The 20552-nt window shown below is 41.9% G+C and overlaps 1 protein-coding gene and 1 long non-coding RNA gene across 2 annotated transcripts in view; both read right to left on the minus strand.

Annotated features, from left to right (window-relative positions):
- Window positions 1-290: 290 nt before the first annotated feature.
- Window positions 291-5416, minus strand: LOC141582283 (uncharacterized). The gene is made up of 4 exons (XR_012515118.1): window positions 5360-5416; window positions 3960-4009; window positions 3437-3461; window positions 291-341 (listed from the first exon to the last, which is right to left on the minus strand). It is a non-coding gene; the product is annotated as an uncharacterized LOC141582283 (long non-coding RNA).
- A 414-nt stretch (window positions 5417-5830) lies between these two features.
- Window positions 5831-20552, minus strand: part of LOC141582188 (uncharacterized) — a 31721-nt gene continuing 16999 nt past the window's right edge. Inside the window, exons 3-8 of the mRNA XM_074389761.1 lie at window positions 16455-16550; window positions 14021-14155; window positions 10672-10806; window positions 8269-8318; window positions 7549-7573; window positions 5831-5925 (exon numbers count right to left, since the gene is read on the minus strand). Of these exons, the coding sequence (XP_074245862.1) occupies window positions 5831-5925; window positions 7549-7573; window positions 8269-8318; window positions 10672-10806; window positions 14021-14155; window positions 16455-16550 (536 nt within the window). The remainder of the gene's footprint in view (window positions 5926-7548; window positions 7574-8268; window positions 8319-10671; window positions 10807-14020; window positions 14156-16454; window positions 16551-20552) is intronic.

Here is a 20552-nt window from a genome sequence, read left to right on the forward strand (position 1 = left end):
ATTAAGTGATTTTTGTCCCAAAAAGAAAACGGACTTACTAAGGCAAAAAGCTTGTGACCACACAGTGTGTGGTTCATGCTGTCATTTTCTCTCACTGTCTTAAATCGAGTCTCTGTCAAGAAGAGACTGTCGCTCAAAACTCCCCTAACCAAGGAAATTCTGTAAATCTTCTGCCATTTATATGGCAAAAATCTCATATCTTATATAAGATTTTCTGATCCTAATTCTCGAAGACAAAGTCAAGAAAGTAACTGTTTCACTGAGACCCCTTAGATTCATATCCCATTTTACCTGGTTCTCTGCAGAGTCCCCAGAAGGTTCTTCCTGCTGAACAGCAGGCCCTACAAGGATGCAAAGTGACCATCAGCTCCTTGATGGTGTTGCTCATTAACAATTCAGGGGGCCGGGCGCAGTGGCTCAAGACTGTTATCCCAGCACTTTGGGAGGCCGAGGCAGGTGGATCATGAGGTCAAGAGATCGAGACCATCCTGGTCAACATGGTGAAACCCCGTCTCTACTAAAAATACAAAAAATTAGCTGGGCATGGTGGTGTGTGCCTGTAATCCCAGCTACTCAGGAGGCTGAGGCAGGAGAATTGACTGAACCCAGGAGGCAGAGGTTGCGGTGAGCCGAGATTGCGCCATTGCACTCCAGCCTGGGTAACAAGAGTGAAACTCTGTCTCAAAAAAAAAAAAAAAACAATTCAGGGGCATGCCATGATGTGGGTGAAGAAGGAGGGTCACAGGGAAAGGACAAGAGCAGAAAAGAAAGGGAATCAGAGCCTTTGGGTTTGTAGCTCCAGGCCACCACAATGTGAAATAGTCCATCTCAAACATGGCACACCACCCAGGGCAGGTGATGTTTCCCAGCAGCTTCTCAGGGCTCCTCCTTTCTAATCTGAACTGAGCCATCTTGCCCTCCCTTATTCATTTCTTCCAAAGTCATTTCCTCCCACAATTCACAAGTAGTGTGACTCTGGCTATGACTCCATCTCTAACGTTTTGTACTTGATAAGGAACAACCTTGATTCAGAGGCAATACGACATTCTGGCCAACATATGCTATGGTATTTATTTATTTATTTATACTTTCTAACAATTTTTAAGAGATAACAGTGATATATTTATTAATCCTTATTAAAAAGTTAAAACAAAATATGAAAATATTCAACGATCCTATCATTTGAAGAAAACCCCTACTTAGCATGTAATATTTGTCTTTCCACTCTTTATTTCCATCAACTCATGTGTGTTACATGAGGTCCGTTGCTGATCATACTCACACTGGTTCCAGGACTAGGACAGCCTTTCGTGAGGGGCAGAAGGTGGGACACTGATCCTCTCTAACCCAGCTGTGCAGAAGAATCTAGCTACACAAGGACCACCTGTCAGGTGACTGCCAGAAGTTATTCTTTGTCACCACAGGGAGATCAAGCCGGGCAACTACCCTAAAGTGTCTGGCCTAACCCTCAAGTTCACCCCTGCTGATCGTTGATTTCTGGGCTAAGTTGAACATTTCATAAACTCACTCCATTTCACTGTCTCAGTAATTTCTGGTGGTGCCCCTGCATCAACACACAGAAACATGGAGAAGACAAGAAACAAAGTAGCTCCTCTTTTGAGGCTTTTAGGAAGATGCCCACCATTCAGGCCCGCCATGAAGTCGGATCTCACCTCCGCCTTCAGATGAGGTTTGAACATTCCGGCTGTGCTCAGGTGATGGTGTAGAACTCACCCTCCTAATGTTGCACCTTTGTTTCCCCTCCACCTTCATGGCTTTGCTGCCCTCACGCCTTCCTTCTATTTCTCTAAATCATTTTTCTTGGCAGACCCAGGCCAAGGCCGTAGTCTGCTCTCTCTCTCATAGAGCAACCTGCGCAGCTGTCTATGAATTTTTAGAGCCATAATGTTGCTAACTCTGATCTCAAGCTTTAATCACTCACAGCAGAAAGCCCACTGTGTACCAAACAACAATAACAACAACAACAACAACAACAAAAAAAAAACAGCAAAGAATATTCTAGAGATTAAAGAGGACTAGGGGAATTGGGTTATGAGGAGATGGCTTCTGAGGTTAACGTAAAACATTTTACAATCACAGAAGCCTCAGTGTTTTAAAATGTAGGATAGGTACTGACACCCATACAACCATCAAAGTCGATTTATATACAATAAGTTTCCACCAAATGTATACTCCAAGAAAAGAACTCAAGCTATACTTTGGCTCAGTTGATATTCATATTTAAAGAAAACCCACTGCTTTGACTGGTTTTTCCAAGCGCCTTCAGAGGTAAACAAGAACCTTTGTCAAGAGTGGGTTCAACGGGGACCTCACAGAGCCTCTGCAGTTCCACAGCCATATTTGTTTTGCCCCACCTGAAATGCATGCCCACCCTTCATCTTACTAGGATGGCAAGTGCTCACCCGGCCTCTCATACCCAGTGCACACCACGTGGTTCTCCTCTCACGCTGCTGTGTTTCTGTGCTGACAACACAGGAACCACAACTCGGCTGAGGTGGAAAATGCCGGAACTCCACAAGACCTCGGCACAATCTATTCTGGGCCACATTAGCTGATGGGGAGTATGAGGCCTCAGTGAAGAAAGTTGGGGTGATTTCACCCTAACCCTGACTGCAGGCTCCTCTGTTCTGAGTTTCCCACCAGAACTGGCCATAGCATGAGGCTGTACCAGGGTCTAAATGCAGAGAAAGGAGCCCTGGCCCATGTTCCCTACTCAAGATGAGCTACGGATGATCAATTCCGAGGGCTTTGGTAGAAAAGGATTGTGAAGAACAGAAATGGCTAGAGTGAGCCATTGCAATGCCAGGAGGAAATAGGAAGGCCTATAAACACGTGAGGTTTATTTGAAAACCAAGCACAGCAGGGATTAGTAAATGAAAAAAATACAGTTAGCAGAGACCCTGACACAGTTCTGTTCTTTTGGTTCACCTTGAGAATTGGCCTGGGTGTTGATGGAACTTCTTTTGGGTTAATTAAAGTATCCTTTGCATGCAATCAACTGCATACATTGTAAGCTTACAAGTTTTTTCCTTGCTGATAGTAAGACTACGATGGTGATGAAAATCCCTGTGGAGAATGTGAACACTAGGAAATCTGGGGATATGTATATATGGAAACCAGCACACACACTCCGAGACACAGTGACCATGGCACCGCATGAATTCTCAAAACCTGGGCCAGCCCCGTGCACAGGATCCCACTCCACCTGCAGAGAATGCAGTTGCTCCCAGGGACTGCAGAATGTGGCCGTTGTTCCTTATCTGGAAAAATCAATTCTCCCATCGCTGCCTAATTCGTCATTCACAACAGGAAGCTCAACTCAGTCTGCCTGTCTACAGGAAAACCAGTGAGACAGTGCCACATTCCTCATCTTCTGGATTACTCATCAGTATGACATTAGTTCCCCGATACTTACCCGCTTGCTGCAGTCCCACACCTTCCTGTAATGACAGAAAATAAATTGCTGTGAGCATCAGACCATGCTGTGTCCTGACTTTCCTGCACTTGGTGACATTAAAACACTAGACGGAAACCAGTGTTCAATCAGAGAAATCCAAAATAAGAACAGAGCACACCGACTCATGCTAAAGACAAGTTTTTCTTGGACGATGTTTCCTTCCAACCATGTTTCTTGGCCATTAAGTGATTTTTGTCCCAAAAAGAAAACAGACTTGCTAAGGCAAAAGACTTGAGACCACACAGTGTGTGGTTGATGCTGTAATTTTCTCCCACTCTCTTAAATCAAGTCTCAGTCAAGAAGAGACTCTCGCTCAAAACTCCCCCAACCAAGGAAATTCTGTAAGTCATCTACAATTTATATGGTAAAATCCTCCTATCTTATATAAGATTCTCTGATCCTAATTCGAGAAGATAAAGTCAAGCAAGCAAGTGTTTCACTCAGACACAATATCTGGCCCAACATTCATATCCCATTATACCTGGTCCTCTGCAGCATCCCCAGAAGTGTCTTCCTGCTGAAGAGCAGGCCCTAGGAGGATAAAAAGCGACCGTCAGCACCTTGATGTTGTTGCTCATTAGCAATTCAGGGGCATGCCATGATGTGGGGTAGGAGGAGGGTGGCAGGAAAAGGACAGGAGCAGAAACAGGAATCAGGGCCTTTGGGTCTGTAGCTCCAGGCCACCACCACATGAAAGAGTCCATCGCAAACACAGCACATGACACTGGGCAGGCTATTTTTCCCTGCAGCTTCTCAGGTCTACTCCTTTCTAAGCTGACCTTAGCCATCTTGCCATCCCTTCTTCATCGCATTCAAAGTCATTTCCACCCGCAATCCACAGGTCGTGGTGCTCTGGCTGTGACTCTGCTCACCCTGCCCCTGGGAAGACTCCTTTGTTCTCTTCTCATTGCTGTGTTTCTGAGCTGAGCACACAGCAACCATGACTAGGCTGAGGGAAAAAAGGCCCAAACTCTGCATGACCTGGGCACTATCTATTCTGGGCCACATTAGCTGCTGGGCAGTATCAGGCCCCAGTGAAGAACGCTGTTGTGATTTCAACCTAACCCTGCCTTCAGGCTCCTGCCTTATCACTTTCCCAACAGAACTGGCCACAGCATGAGGCTGTACCGGGGTCTAAATGCACAGAAAGGAGTCCCAGCCCACTCTCCCTGCTCAAGATGGGCCACGGATGATTGATTCTGAGGGCTTTGGTATAAAAGGCCTGTGAAGAATGGAAATGGCTAGAGTGAGCCACTGCAATGCCAGGAGGAAATAGGAAGGCCTGTAAACAGGTGAGGTTTATTTGAAAACCAAATAGAGTAGGGAATCGTGAATGAAAAAAATAAAATTGGCAGAGATCCTGACACAGCTCTGTTCTTTTGGTATGCCTTTGGAATCAGCCTTGTTGTTGACAGAATTTCTTTTAGGTTAATTAAAGTGTCCTTTGCATGCAATCAAGTGCACACATCATAAGCTTACAAGTTGATTTTTTCCTGTACCTATACTAAGACTGCAACAGTGATGAGAATCCCTGTGGAGAATGTGAACACTAGCAAATCTGGGGATGTGTATGTACAGAAACCAACACACACACTCCAAGACACAGTGACCATGGCACCACATGAATTCACAAAGATGTGGGCCATCCCCACGGACAAGATCCCACCCCACCTTCAGAGAATGCAGTTGCTCACAGGGACTGCAGAATGTGGCCATCGTGTCTTATCTGGAAAAATCATTTCTCCCATCACTGTCTAAGTCCTCATTTACAACAGGAAGCTCAACTCAGGCTGCCTGTCTACAGGAAAGCCAGTGAGACACTGCCACATTCCTCATCTTCTGGATTACTCATCAGTATGACATTGGTTCCCCAATACTTACCTGCTTGCTGCAGTCCTGCAGCTTCCTGTAATGACAGAAAATAAATTGCTGTGAGCATCAGACCATGCTGTGTCCTGACTTGCCTGCACTTGGTGACATTAAAAAACAAGATGGAAACCGGTGTTGAACCAATGAAACCAAAAAGAACAGGGCAAACCGACTCATGCTAAGGACAAGGTTTTTTTGGCTGATGTTTCCTTCCAACAACATTGCTTGGCCATTAAGTGATTTTTGTTGCAAAAGAAAACAGACGAGGTAAAGCAAAAACTTGCGACCTCACAGTGTGTGGTTGATGCTATCATTTTCTCCCACTGTTAAATCGATTCTCAGTCAAGAAGGGACTGTCACTCAAAACTCCTCCAACAAGAGAAATTCTGTAAGTCACGTACAGTTTATACGGTAAAATTCTCACATCTTATATAAGATTCTCTGATTCCAATTCAAGAAGATAAAGTCAAGAAAGCAACTGTTTCACTCAGACACATCCTGTGGCCGGTCATGCATATCCCATTTTACCTGGCCCTCTGCAGCGTTCACGGAAGTGTCTTCCTGCTGAAGAGCAGTCCCTAGAAGGATGCAAAGTGACCATCAGCACCTTGGTGGTGTTGCTCATTAACTACTCAGCGGCCTGCCATAGTGTTGGTGAAGGAGGGAAAGGGCAGGAGCAGAAAGAAAGGGAATCTGGGCCTTTGGGTTTGTAGCTCCAGACCACCACAGTATTAAATAGCCACAGAACAGCACACATGGTAGGCTGTGCTTCCCTGTAGCTTCTCAGGGCTCTTCCTTTCTAATCTGACCTAAGCTATTTTGCCCTCCTTTCTTCATCCCTTATAGGGTCATTTTCTCCTAGAATCCACAAATGGTGCTGCTCTGGCTATTGCCCCATCTGAAAGATTTTGTACTTGATAAGGGACTACCTTGTTTCAGATAGAATATCAAATTCTAGCCAACATTTGCTATTGTATTTATTAACCCTTTGTTTTAAAAGTTAAGCCAAAAGTTGGTAAGTCAATTAGCCTATCATTTAAAGATAACCCCTACTCAGCTGGTGATATTTGTGTTTTTACCTTTATTTTCATCACCACTTGGGCGTGATATGGGGTCCATTGCTGCTGATGCTCACACTGGTTCCAGGACTGGGACAGCCCTTCACGAGTGGCAGCAGGTGGGGCGCTGATCCCCTCTAACCTAGCTGTGCAGTAGAATCCAGCAGAGGAGGTTGGCATCAGGCTAACAGCCAAAGTTCTCCTTGAGATCTTGTTGGGTGCTGTGTCTTGGGTATGTGTACTATTGAATTAGAGCATTTCTAGTTTTCATGATGACGATGTCACTAAATACAACAGGATATGTCCCTATGTGTTCTCCTTTTTTCACCAGCAACTAAGAAATAGCCCATCACTTAAGACCAATGACCTGGCAGCTGTCTCTGTGTGTTTCATATTAATGACCACACCAAAGTCCACTGTACAATGAACCTACTCACACTCTGGGTCACCTGACCATTGAGAACATTCTACTGTGATTCACAGTGCTTGAGATCTTTATAGGCCAACATACCTCCACAAACACGCATAGATGCTAGGATCTTCTGACAAGTGACACCAGGGCCATGTGATAACTTCAAACTAGCAGCCCAGAGCATCAATCTCCCACCTATTCCCGAGTTTATCTTTGCCATTTCCATTTAGGTGAGCAAAAGTTTAAAAAAAATCATCTCTACATCATCTTCATATGAGGACTGGGGATATTAAACTCACCTTCAGCTACAGCTATGGTGGAGAATGAATGGATTGATTTATGGAAAAATAGAGTGGTGATTAAGTTTTGTTTTTAGAATATTAATCTTTGTGTTGTGCTTTGCACATGAGAACATGTTTTCTTGGGTAAAGCACACAAACTCGCAGGGACAGTCACAATCACTCCGCATTGACTCTATCCTCCATACTTCCCAACCCCGATGCACACCAACCACCCTCTTCTATCTAAATGCACTGTTCCTTCCAGGCACTAGAGTAGATGGTCCCATTTCTTGACTGGATTCTACAATTTTTAAGGCAAAACTGCTTGAAACTCATTTCTGGCAGGAAATTCAAAACAGAGTGGCTCTCCAGAAAAAGGGGGCAAGGAAGTGTCACCTTTCTCAACACTAGAATTTTTCCTTAGCATCAGGGTGATCCCAGAATACGTACTGCTTGTCTGTGTGGCTGTATCCACCTGCATTTAGAGAATAAATAAAAACAGTGTAAGGCTAAGACCATGCTGTGTCCTGTATGCATTGGGTTTTTCTTTCTTTTCTTTTCTTTTCTTGAGATGGAGTCTCACTCTATCACCCACGCTGGAGTGCAGTGTCAGAAACTAGGCTCACTGCAACCTCTGACTCCTGGGCTCGAGTGAACCTGCTGTGCCTCAGCCTCCCCAGTAGTTGAGATGAGAGCTGCTGGTCACCATGCCTGGCTAATTTCTCTATTTTTAGTAGAGATTGGGTTTCACCATATAGATCTTTTCTTTACTTGTTGGCATTAGAAAAGCATATGGGGAAAAAAGAAAAGCATATGGGAGACAGTGGTTGAGGCAATGACTGCAAATTAAAGCCTACAACATAATACTGGAAAGGCACAAGATTTTTAGGCAAGTTTCAAGACTGTTTTGGTTGTACAGTTACAATTATTTAAGAAGAATGATTTCCCCTAAAAAAAAATGCTTGCTGCCATACAGTTCCTAACTGAAGGTGTTATCTAAGAATGTCATCTGAGGTCATTTCTTACCTGGTAATGAACCCTCACATTTTCCCACTAAAAAATTCTGTAAGTCATCTATAATGTACTTGTTAAGATTTTCATATGTCAAATCAAATAAAATTTTTAAAAAGCAAGAGTAACAAAATTTCCATCTTAGACAAAAGAACTTACCATGTGAATGCCTGGGGTAGCCTCAGATGAAGGCTCCTGCTTATTGTGATCTAGGAAACACAGAGTAACTGTCAGCATGTCTGTTCCACTGAAGGAATCCCTTAGGCAACCTGGGGTGTTGGGGACAGGGGGCCGGTGTGTGTGAAGGAGGTAGGTTAAGAACAGAAACTTGGCTGCCACTGGGACACCATTCTTGGTGAAGAGGGAAGGCAAATAAGACCATCAGGAAAGCCACAGATCAGGGCCTGGTTCTCTGGCCCCCTCACCACTGTGAAGTAGGCAGTGTTCACACAGGGCGACACACAAATGCGCTGGTGATTCCAGGACAGTGTCCCATCATCCCCCTGTGCATTTTGAGGCCTGGTAAATGTCCATTTTTTTTTGTTCTTGAAATGTTATGTCATTCATCTTTCCTGGATCTACATATGTTCCTCCTGCACTTATCATCCATTTTATTGGCTTTAAAATCATTATTGTGGCCAAAATACATAATATTTATTATTTTGATAATCAAGTGCACACTTCAGTGGCATTAGTGCCATTCACAATTCTGTGCAGTAAACTAAAAATAATCCATATCCAGATGTCTGACTTTCCACCTTAGGAAACTAGAGAAAAAAGTGTAGTGTAATGTAAACCAGACAACCCCCCTCCCCCAAAATATAGCAGTAGTTGCAGAAATCAATGTAATAGAATTAATTTAAAAAGAACACAAAACCAAAAGGTGCTTCTTAGAAAAGATCAATATAATTGGTAAACTTCCAGCCAGGCTAATCACAAAGAAAAGACAGACGACACAATTTACAAATAATATAACTAATATTCCTGATGATCCCATGAACATTAAGAAAATAACAACAGAATAAATTCAACAAATCTATGCCTGCAATTTTTTTTAGTGTAGGAGTGAAACTTTATTAAAAACGTTTACAGAAGGATTGACAGGAAGCGCAGTACCCTTGGAAGAGAACCAAGCAGGCCACTGGCGAGTTTCAAGTGTCTTCGCCAGGCGTCCCCAAACTACAGCCCGCGGGCCACATGGGGCCCCCTGAGGCCATTTATCTGGCCCCCCCGCCGCACTTCAGGAAGGGGCACCTCTTTCACTGATGGTCAGTGAGAGGAGCACAGTATGTGGCGGCCCTCCAATGGTCTGAGGGACAGTGAACTGGCCCTCTGTGTAAAAAGTTTGGGGATGCCTGCTCTATGCCCACAGATTTTCTAGCTTAGATGAAATGGACAAATGCCTTCAAAGGAAGCAACTACCATAACCACCCAAAGGAGAGATAGATAGTCTGGGTAGGCTTCGATTTATTACAGAATTAAATCGCTAAGTAATACCTTTAAGAAAACATGCCCATACAATTTTACGGTTGAATTCTACCTAACTCTCACAATGGAAAATATAGTCTTACCAGCAAGTGATCAAAATTCTACATATTTACACAGCTGAATTTAAAAATTATGTTCATCATAAAATGTGCCCAAGAATGTGGGCAGCTTTATTCATAATTGTCCAGATTGGAAGGAGCAGCTGAGATGGTCTTCAGGAGGTAAATGAACCAACTGACACTGTTCGACAAACCCAGTAAGATATTATTCACTGACAACAAATTTTAAGCTGTTAAGTTTCAAAAAGATATACAAGATCTTACATGTATATTGCTAAGTAAAGTAAGTTAGTCATGAGGAGGTACATACTCTATGATTCCACCTCTATAAAATTCTGGAAAAGGAAACCTATGCAGGCAGTAAAATCATCCATGGTTTTCAGGAATCATAAGGAAAAAAGACAGGAATTAATAGGTACAGCATTGGTTATGCTTAGGATGTGAAATTATTCTGCCAGGGTAACAAAGCACATTGTGAGTTTGTCAGAACCCATAGACCAGGCAACACAGAACGAACCTTGATGCTAATCCTAGACTATTACTAATAAGAATGTATCACTATTGGTATAGTCATTGTCACAAGTGTTATCACACTCACATAAGATGTCATCACAAAAACGAACCTGAGGAAGGTGAGTATATGGAAATTTTATGTACCACTTCCTCCATTTTTAGGTTAATTCAAAACAGTTTCAAGTGATATCCATTATTTTACAAACCTGGCAACATTGTCTCAGAAAAACATTCTTTTTACTTAATGTTTAACAATCAGCAAAATGTCTACAAGTTGAACTCAGGTGTTCTTTATTATTAAAAGTAAACCCAAATCAGAAATAAAAAAAATACACCTTTACTCCTGTAGTTGTAGCACTAGTTATTGACTTGATACATGTAAATTTGCACACATAAAATAAAGAATATAGTGTAGCAATTTTATAATTGTCTGAAATGAGAGACACTGAAGAATCTAGAAATCGTATCATGAATGAACTGAGTGACTGAATTTCCATTATACCTTCCATTGGTGCAACTCTAGGGCGCATACACCAGGGAAGCCAGCAACAGAAAATTCCCTTCTTAGGCTTGCAGTGACGGATAGTGGATTCTTCACTGATCCCTGGATCCACTCTCCCATCGTGGATGGAACATGCTGGGAAATGAATTTAAATAAAGATAGCTGTTGATATCTTGCTGCAGAAGATCAAATAAATGAGCATTTACTTATTCACAGCTTAAATGTTTAATCCCATTGTTCATCTTCTGCAGAGCAAAGCCCCCTGAATCTGAGTTGTGCTTCAGAAAGAACTTGCACTGCGGGTTTCACTTATAACTGCAGGCAAATACCTGTACTGAGATGAGACATTACAGAAAGGTAGTATATTGGAGTGACCAAGAGCATAGGGTCCGGTACATAAGATCTGAGCTCAAGGCCTTTTGAGAAGCTGCTCAAAACTGAGGAAGTCCTATAGACCCCTTTGTGCCTCCACTCCCTGGTCTGAATGGGGAAATGTTGATAATGGCCTATGTTATGTTAAAAGGGTAAAAATAGTGATGTTGACATAAAGCCTTAAGAAGGTGAGTGCTTTCTAAGTGCCATAAAGTGCTCAACTATTTTGTGTCTGGAAGAATAAGCCAAGCCCTTGATAGTGGTAAACACAGAGAAGGCACCTGGGGGACTCCAGGACAGTGGAGGGTAAAATTCTCTTCATTCTTGACATGGGTCCATGTTTTAGAAATTGTGAAAAATTTATGTTCTTTCCTGTGATGTCCACATCAGCCCAGAGAGATGGGCAGAGCAGGAGCTGCCACCCAGAGTTGACAGTTCAAGAAAGTGAAATAAAGAGATTTGAAGCAACCTGCCTTGAGTCACGACACTGATGAATGATAGATTTTGGACAAGTATTTGGTTTGTTTTCTGGGGACAGAGATCCCTGAACACCTGAGGCCTCTAAATCACAACCTGGACCCTGAACCTGGAGCATTTACCACACCCTTTCTGAATTCTCCAGCACAAAGGGCTCTTCAGGAAGGCTAATGTCCTGGAAGAGGTGGCTGAGTCCAGAGAAGAGCTCAACTCTTTAAGCAAAACTCCTGTTTCTTGGTTTTAACTCCTAGGCTAAAATACGGCACTGTCCTACAAACAAAGCCTTTTCGGGGAACAAATTCAAATGTCTGTTCATCCAGAGCCTAGAACCATCAGCTGTCTGGCAATGAGCACCCCTCCATGATCAACTGACCACACAAAGGGACTGAATTCTGCTTGACTCTCAAGCCAGTTCAGAACTTAGGATATTCCAAACAAAATACCACCTGATGGCCGTGCCAAGAATAAACTTTCCTTCAACTGAATAAGCAATTAATGGGAATTAACTGAAAATGTGGCACCCAAGTTGGTGTTTCAGTGGTTTCTTCAGTATCTAGTCTATGGAAGTCAAAAAAAACCAAAAACCAAAAAACAAACAAACAAAAAAACGCCAGGCACAGTGGCTCAGGCCTGTAATCCCAGCACTTTGGGAGGCCAAGGTTGGTAGATCACAATGTCAGGAGATCGAGACCAGCCTGGCCAATATAGTTAAACTCCGTTTCTACTCAAAATACAAAAGGTTTTCCGGGAGTGGTGGTGGGTGCCTGAAATCTGAGCAATTTGGGAGGCTAAGACAGGTGGATCATGAGGTCAGAGTTCAAGACCAGCCTGGCCAAGATGGTAAAACCACATCTCTACCAAAAATACAAAAAAAGGCCAGGCGTGGTGGCTCATGCCTGTAATCCCAGCACTTTGGGAGGCCAAGGTGGGCGGATCACGAGGTCGGGAGATCAAGGGCCATCCTGGCCAACATGGTGAAACTTCATCTCTATTAAAAATGCAAAAATTAGTGGGGCTTGGTGGCAGAATCCTGTAGTCCCAGCTACTCAGGAGGGTGAGGCAGGAGAATCATTTAAACCTGGGAGGCAGAGGTTGCAGTGAGCCGAGATTGGGCCACTGCACTCCAGCCTGGCAACAAAGAGAGACTCCATCTCAAAAACAAAATGAAACAAAACAAAACAACAACAACAACAAATTAGTCAGGCATGGTGGCACACTCCTGTAATACCAGCTACTCGGGAAGCTAAGAGAGATAACTGCTTAAACCTGGGAGGAGGAGGTTGCAGTGAGCCAAGATCACACCACTGCACTCCAGCCTGGGCGATAGAGTGAGACTCCATCTCAAACACACACACACACCCCTAATACCCCCAAATACTGGTAGAAACCAAACTTTTCCTCTAGTGATCTAGGAAACACAGACTGTCCATATGTTGGTTCCACCAAAAAAAATCCCTTAGGCAACCTTGGGTGTTGGGGACAGGGGGCTGGTGTCTGTCAAGGAGATAGGTTAAGAACAGAAACTTAGCATCCATGGTTGTCAGGAGTCCTCAGAAGACAGGCATTAATAGGTGCAGCACAGGTCATGTTTAGGACATAAAACTATTTTGTCAGGGAGATAAATGACATCATGAGATTGTCAAAACCCACAGACAGGACAACACGGAGTGAAAGTAGATGCTAACTCTGGAGTTCCGTTAGTAAGAATGTATAACTATTGGTTCAGCTGTAACATTGTAACAAGTGTTATCACATTCACTTAAGATGTGATCACAAAAGAAAACTGAGGAAGGTGAGTATATGGAAATTTCCTGTACTACTTCTCTCATTTTTAGGTTAATTCAAAACAGTTTGAACTGACATCCATCAATTAAAATACCTGGCAACACTGTCTCAGGAAAAGGTCCTTTTTACTTGATGTTTAACAATCAGCAAAATGTCTACAAGTTGCACTGAGATGTGCTTTACTATTAAAAGGAAATCCAGTCCTGGAATGGAAATGCACTTTTATTCCTGTAGCTGTAGTACTAGTAAGTGTCTTTTTTTTTTCTTTTTTTTTTTTAAAACTGAGTCTTGCTCTGTCGCCCAGCCTGCAGTTCAGTGGCATGATCTAGGCTCACTGGAACTCGGGAAGAGGCTTCCTGGGTTCAAGCGATTCTTCTGCCTAAGCCTTTCGAGCAGCTGGGAATACAGGCATACACAACCACACCCAGCTAGATTTTTTTTTTTTTCTTGTATTTTTAGTAGAGACAAGGTTTCACCTTATCAGCCAGGCTGGTCTCGAACTCCTGACTTCATGATCCACCCTCCTCAGCCTCCCAAAGTGCTAGGATTATAAGCATGAGCCACTGGGCCCAGACTAGTGATTATCTTAATACATTTAAATTTGCACACATGACATAAAGAATATAGCATAGCAATTTTATAATTTTCTTAAACATGAGACACTGAAGAATCTAGAAATCATATCACGAATGAATTGAATGAATTTCCACAATACCTTCCATTGATGCAACTCTACGGCGTAAACGGATGGGAGGCCAGTGACGAAGGATTCTCTTCTTAGGGCTGTGGCAGCAGACAGTGGATTTTCCGGTGAACCCAGGATCCATTCCCTGTTCCTCAATGGAACATGCTAAGAAAGGAATTAAAATGAAGACAGTTGTTGATATCTTGCTGCAGAAGATCAGAGAAGCTGCACATATAACTGTACAAGCATTACCTGTATTGAGATGAGACATTACAGAAAGGTAGTATATTGGAGTGACCAAGAGCATAGGGTCTGGTACATAAGATCTGAGCTCAAGGCCTTTTGAGAAGCTGCTCAAACCTGAGGAAATTCTATAGACCCCTTTGTGCCTCCACTCCCTGGTCTGCATGGGGAAATCTTGGTAATGGCCTATGTTATGCTAAAAGGGTAAAAATAGTGACATGGACATAAAGCCTTAAGAAGGTGAGTGCTTTCTAAGTGCCATAAAGTGTTCAACTATTTTATGTCTGGAAGAATAAGCCAAGCCCTTGGTATTGGTAAATATAGAGCAGGCACTTGGGGAACTGCCACCCAGAGCTGACAGTTTAAGGAAGTAAAATAAAGAGATTGGAAGCGACCTGTGTAGAGTCATGACACTGATGAAAGATAGATCTGGGACAAGTATTTGGTTGGTTTTCTCGGGACAGAGATTCCTGAACAACTAAGGCCTCTAAATCATGGCCTGGACCCTGAACCTGGAGCTCTTTCCACTCCCCTTCCCAATCCTTCTGCACCAAGGACTCTTCAGGAAGGCTGATGTCCTAGAAGAGGTGGCTGAGTCCAGAGAAGAGCTCAAGTCATTAAACAAAACTCCTGTCTCTAGGTTTTAACTCCTGGGCTAAAATATGGCACTTTTCTGCAAACAAACCTTTCTGAGGAACAAATTTAAATGTCTGTTCATCCTACCCAGGGCCCAGAACCATCAGCTGCCTGGCAGTGAGCACCCCTCCATAACCAACTGACCACCCCAAGGTACCAAGTTCTGCTTGGCTCTCAAGCTAGTTCAGATCTCAGGACATTCCAAACCAATTGCCACCTAATGGCTGTGCCAAGAATCAACTTCCTTTCAACTAACCAACCTTGCACAAGCAGTTAATGGGAATTAACTGAAAATGTGGCCACCCAAGTTGGTTTTTCAGTGATTTAGTGAATTAAATATTTAACCCCCAATGTCTCACTGGCTATTGTTCTGCACAACGATCTGAGCAGCCTGGACTAAGGACTGCCTGAGAGTAGGCAGTGTCTCAAGAAAATATATTGAAATAATGTAGAAGTCACACATGATGAAAAGAGTACTCAAACTTATTTAGACATAGTGTTCAGCCATGGGTTGACATTAGAGGAATGTAAACAGAAAATTTAGCAGCTTCAACAGAAAGATACATGGCTCTTACTATCAGCATGAGATGTTTTCTGTTCATAGGAAACAATTCATAGTTATCAAAAAGGCTGTGGGGTGGAGGAAGGAAGTTAAAGCTGCTGCTGAAACTTTGAAGAAGACAGTTATCCTAGCCAAGTAAAAAGATCAAGGTTTTCAAGGGGAAGAGAAACAGAAGGCAATGATATGTGACCTGTAAAACATCTATAAAGGGATGTGGTACAAGTTGAAATTCTGAGGCATAAATCTGAGAAGTTTTAAAAAGAAACAGATTTGAGAATGAAAAATTATTACCTCTTGTAATCTCATTGAGAACAAATTATTGTCTTAAGAATAGTTTTTTAACTAAAAGTTTAGTTTTGCATTAGTGTATTTTTAATATTATAGCTAATTTTAATAAGACCTTATGAACCAATTTATCTAATGCCAGGCAGTTTTCACTGCAAGGTAAAATTCTCATAAATCTTACATGACTTCTAATAATGTTTCCTATTTCTTAACTTTTTATGTCCTTTTGATTGGATTTATCTTTAAAAAAATTTTTAAATTAAAAGAATTCCTCAAAACTTCTAAATTAGGCAAAAGTGTTTCCCATCATGAAATTTATTTGTATTTTCTAAATATCTCCTATTTTAAACTGCTCTAATATTTGTTTTCAGATTTTGACATCTGTATTCAGAAGACTTTGGTGTTTCATGGAATGTCTCATACTGTATTTGGTATCAAGATCCTGATGAAGGCGGTGTTATTGTGTGTCTTCTCTATCTACTCTATGGAAGCATGTGTACCAAAAAAAAAAAAAAAATGGCATGGGAAACAGTACTTATTCCTAGAGAAAAATATATATAAAATATCTTGATAGAATCAAAAATATAAACTGAGTAATAAAACTCTAAAACATATTTATAAACCTGTAGACAAATAGGAATTGGGGAAATTTTTAAAAATCAGAATGACATTTAACATACAGGAAAACTGGCCCACCTAAAGAAATTACAGTCAGGAGACAGAAATGAACATACATACCTCTGAGACAACAGTTAGAAACATTCCCCATCTTGCGAGCCAGAGAAAATTTCCAAGTTGCTTTTACCTGCCAACCTTTGATTGCCAGAATAGCACCTGAAATCAAAGGCAAGACCTACATCATCAGATCACCTTAGCAACAGATCACCATAGAATTTTTGCAAACATACATGTCACAATAAGGGGCGCAACTGCTTGATCTAGACCAGACCATTTTCACATGGACAGGGGGGTCACTTGGACTGCATGTTTCATTTCAAAACTGAATCCCAGACCCACAACATTATTCTGTGTGTATGAAATAAACATTAAAGGAAAAAAAAGATCTGCCTCCCAATATATATTTGATGGTGAAAATTTCAGGGTGAAGAGAGGAAAACCTAATTCACTGAGAATAAGGGGAGATTCCATGTTTGATATGAAATGTCATTCCTACCCATTTCTACTATTCTTGAGTCACCACAGTCCTAGGTTCAACAATTTTAAACTAGCTCCAAATTAAATTTAAAATGTATAAGTTCAGTTTTAAAGTTAATCTCTGATAATGTAATTCTTAGTAATTGTATAAAAGCTTTTCTACTACATATATAACACCTTCTTTTTTCTCTGTGTGCAACTAAGTTTGCATACTGATTTCTGAATCTCAAGTTTATCTAGAGATTTCTCTGACATATACATACATATATATATATATATATATATATACGTATATGTATATATACGTATATATATATGGCAGGATATTCATTGACAGATGAATAAGAAATTGGCACTGTGTGTTCAGCATGGGTTGTTTGAAAATATATAAAGAATGCTTTTCTAAATGGAGAGTTCTGATAACCTCAAACTCCAGGATCAAATATGCATTCTGGTTCATCAGTGAACACCTGATCACACACATTCCTATGCTCTGGCCATGGGAATTAGCACTTTGAAGGCAATTGAAAAACTCCCAAAACATAATAGAAATAAAATTTTTGGAAAATGAGAATTGTAATTTTTTTTTAAAAAGGTTGATATGATATGAGGCTACCCATTATGATATGAAATGAGGCTAAGCATGGTGGCTCACACCTGTAATCCCAGAACTTTGAAAGGCCAAGGCAGGCAGATCACCTGAGGTCGGGAGTTCGAGACCAGGCTGGCCAACATTGGGAAACCTCATCTCTACTAAAAATAAACACACACATACACACACACACACACACACACACACACACACACAATTTAGCTGGGTGTGGTGGCAAGTACCTGTAATCCCAGCTATTTCAGAGGCTGAGGCAGGAGAACAGCTTGAACCCAGAAGGCGAAGGTTTCTGTGAACAGAGATCCCGCCCCTGCACTCCAGCCTGGGCAACAGTACAAGACTGTCTCAAAGAAAAAAAAAATAGATGTAAAATAATGCAGTATAAATTTCCATCAGTGTTGATTCATCATATGTTTTAAAAATTATTAAATCAAATGGGTCATAGATTAGGTTAAAAAAAAAAAACCTGCATTGATATACTTTTTTTTTTTTTTTTTTTTTTTTTTTTTTTTTTTTTTTGAGATAGAGTCTCACTCTGTCACCCAGGCTGGAGTGCAATGGTGCGATCTCAGTTCACTGCAACCTCCACCTCCTGGGTTCAAGCGATTCTTCTGCCTCAGCTTCCTGATTAGCTGGGTTTACAGGTGTGTGCCACCACATCTGGCTAATTTTTGTATTTTTAGTAGAGATGGGGTTTCACCATGTTGGTCAGGCTGGTCTTGAACTCCTGACCTCGTGATCTACCCACCTCAGCCTCCCAAAGTGCTGGGATTACAGGTGTGAGCCACCATGCACGGCCAATACTGAAATTTTTTTTCAGAGATTATCTCACTGAGGGGATGGTTAACAGGATTTGGGAAGGAACATACCTGTGAAAATAGAGAATTTTAATTATCAACAACTGAATAGAAAAATGGGGTGTGCATTTATAAATATACACTTTTGTGTGTGTGAGAGAGAAAACTTAATTAAAAATCTAGACAACAGATTTATATCTCTTAATGCCAAAATGGGAAGGAAATTTTTAAAAACAGAATATATTAGGAAGAATACAAAAGAATGAGCATAAGGCTTTCCTTCCTGCTGCCACCTGAGTGTTCACAGTATATGAAAATAAATGAGTCTTTTACATTGACAGTCAAAGCCCTTTTACAAAGTTTTGTCTTGGTGTCAGTGCTACATGATCGTTCAATTAATAAATCTAGAAAGATGTGCAGAAACTTCATTGTTGTTACTTCCAGACGCAGAAGCTGGTAGGCTGCAGAAGAGGGAAAGACAAGTCCAGATTTCAGTGTGCATTCTTCTGTACCTAGTGAATGACCTGCAAGTGTGTTATTCCTGATGTCTTTACTGTGATTTTTTTTAAACAAAAAACTAATACCCCAAATGCTGGTAGAAAACAAACATTTCAATTTGCTAATGCTTCACAGGGACAGGAATTCAGGCAAAACACAGAAAAGATAGCTTATTGGTGCATGTTGATGCCTGGAGACTGCAGAGAAGTCTCACGGACTGGGATGGAATCCACAACAGGGGATTGATCATCTGGACGTGACGTCATGCTCAGGTCCACAGAGGAACTTGGGCTTGGCTGGAGAACTTACCAGACTTCCCAGCAGCAGGCAGTCTCGGGACACTCAGACACTGGCGCGTGTCCCAAGTGAAGCAGGCAGATGCTCATGGCATTTTTAACATAATTTTAGAAGTTACACAACATCACTTCGACATCATCTGCCAGTGAAAAGTAAGCACTAGTGTCAAGTCTGGTTAACCAGTGAGTGAGAGCACAGACTCCACTTCTCAAAAGGAGAATAGCATGAAAACTGCAAACATGTTTTAAAAGCCACATGCATATTCCAGTTTAAAAATCCCAAAATACCTCTCAAATATGTGAAAAAGGGCCTGTCATTTTATGGCACAGGCCAAGGGTAAGATAACTGTGGGTTTTACTTCTGCAACAGCCACTGTAAGTTGACTGACAAGTACATACAAACATTCAGGGAAACTAACCAGTGTTACAGGATAACAGGTAACAAAAGGTAGTTTAGACCTGAAATGTTGCTCTATGAACAAACCGTTTCATCCACTCTGTTAACTTAAACAATCACATGATGTATGAATTTGGAAATGGAGAGGGGGCTTTTTCCCTCTACTTTAGATTCACAAGTTTAAGTGAAGGCTTGCTATGTGGGTAAATCATGTGTTGCTGAGGCTTGGTATTGGACCTAATTGAACTAAAGAGCTTCTGCTCAGCAAGAAACTTTATTTCTTATAAAAGGTTACACACGGCCCACAAAGGGGCCATCCCACAGGCTGGGAAGCATGTCTCCCACCAAGGGAAGAGCCTGGCACAGCACATGGAAGGGAGTCGGGGCAGGAGCTTTACTCTGGATAATCTGGCTAAATAGAAACTTTCGGCAGGTTACAGGAGGAGCTATGAATATTCATGACAGTGGTCCTGATGCACATGTACAGACCAAACATGCATGTAACATATGACCCATGGTCGCTTTGAGGTAAAGACAGTGTTTAAATGTATTACAATTAGGCTCTCTACCTCAAAAGGTCTTTTCGGGACACAAGGCACACAAGTGCACAGCCTCTATCAACTGGCCACAGCCAGTCCGTGGTGGGTAGTCTCTTCATACAAGAACGTTACTAAAAACAATCTCCTGTCCCATCAGAGCTGTAGTTATGGCTGCTAGAACACGGGTTAGGGGCCAGTTAGTCAGTGTCTGGTGCTGAGCTATCATGGTTTTAACGGTGCTTATTTAGCTGCTAAAGAAAAAGAAAACCCTGTGGCAGTCAGAACAGTTTATTCCTTAAGTTTAGGGGTGTGGGACTCAACCCTTGCCTGGTGTTTACAATTTGGTACCTTGATGTCACAAAGCTTCCATTCTGTCAGTCTTATGATGTCTATTGGAGCATTCATACAGCACAGTTGTGTCTAAAACATGAAAGAAAAGGGGCACACCGAGGCATCAGATTGCCCATCCTATCATGGCCTGATACCCAGCACTGAGCCAGTGAGGAGCAAAGGCCTAGGGCAGGCTGGACTGAGTGGTCCACAG

The sequence above is a fragment of the Saimiri boliviensis genome, chromosome 19 (genome assembly GCF_048565385.1).
Source record: "Saimiri boliviensis isolate mSaiBol1 chromosome 19, mSaiBol1.pri, whole genome shotgun sequence".
Classification (NCBI taxonomy): Eukaryota; Metazoa; Chordata; class Mammalia; order Primates; family Cebidae; genus Saimiri; species Saimiri boliviensis.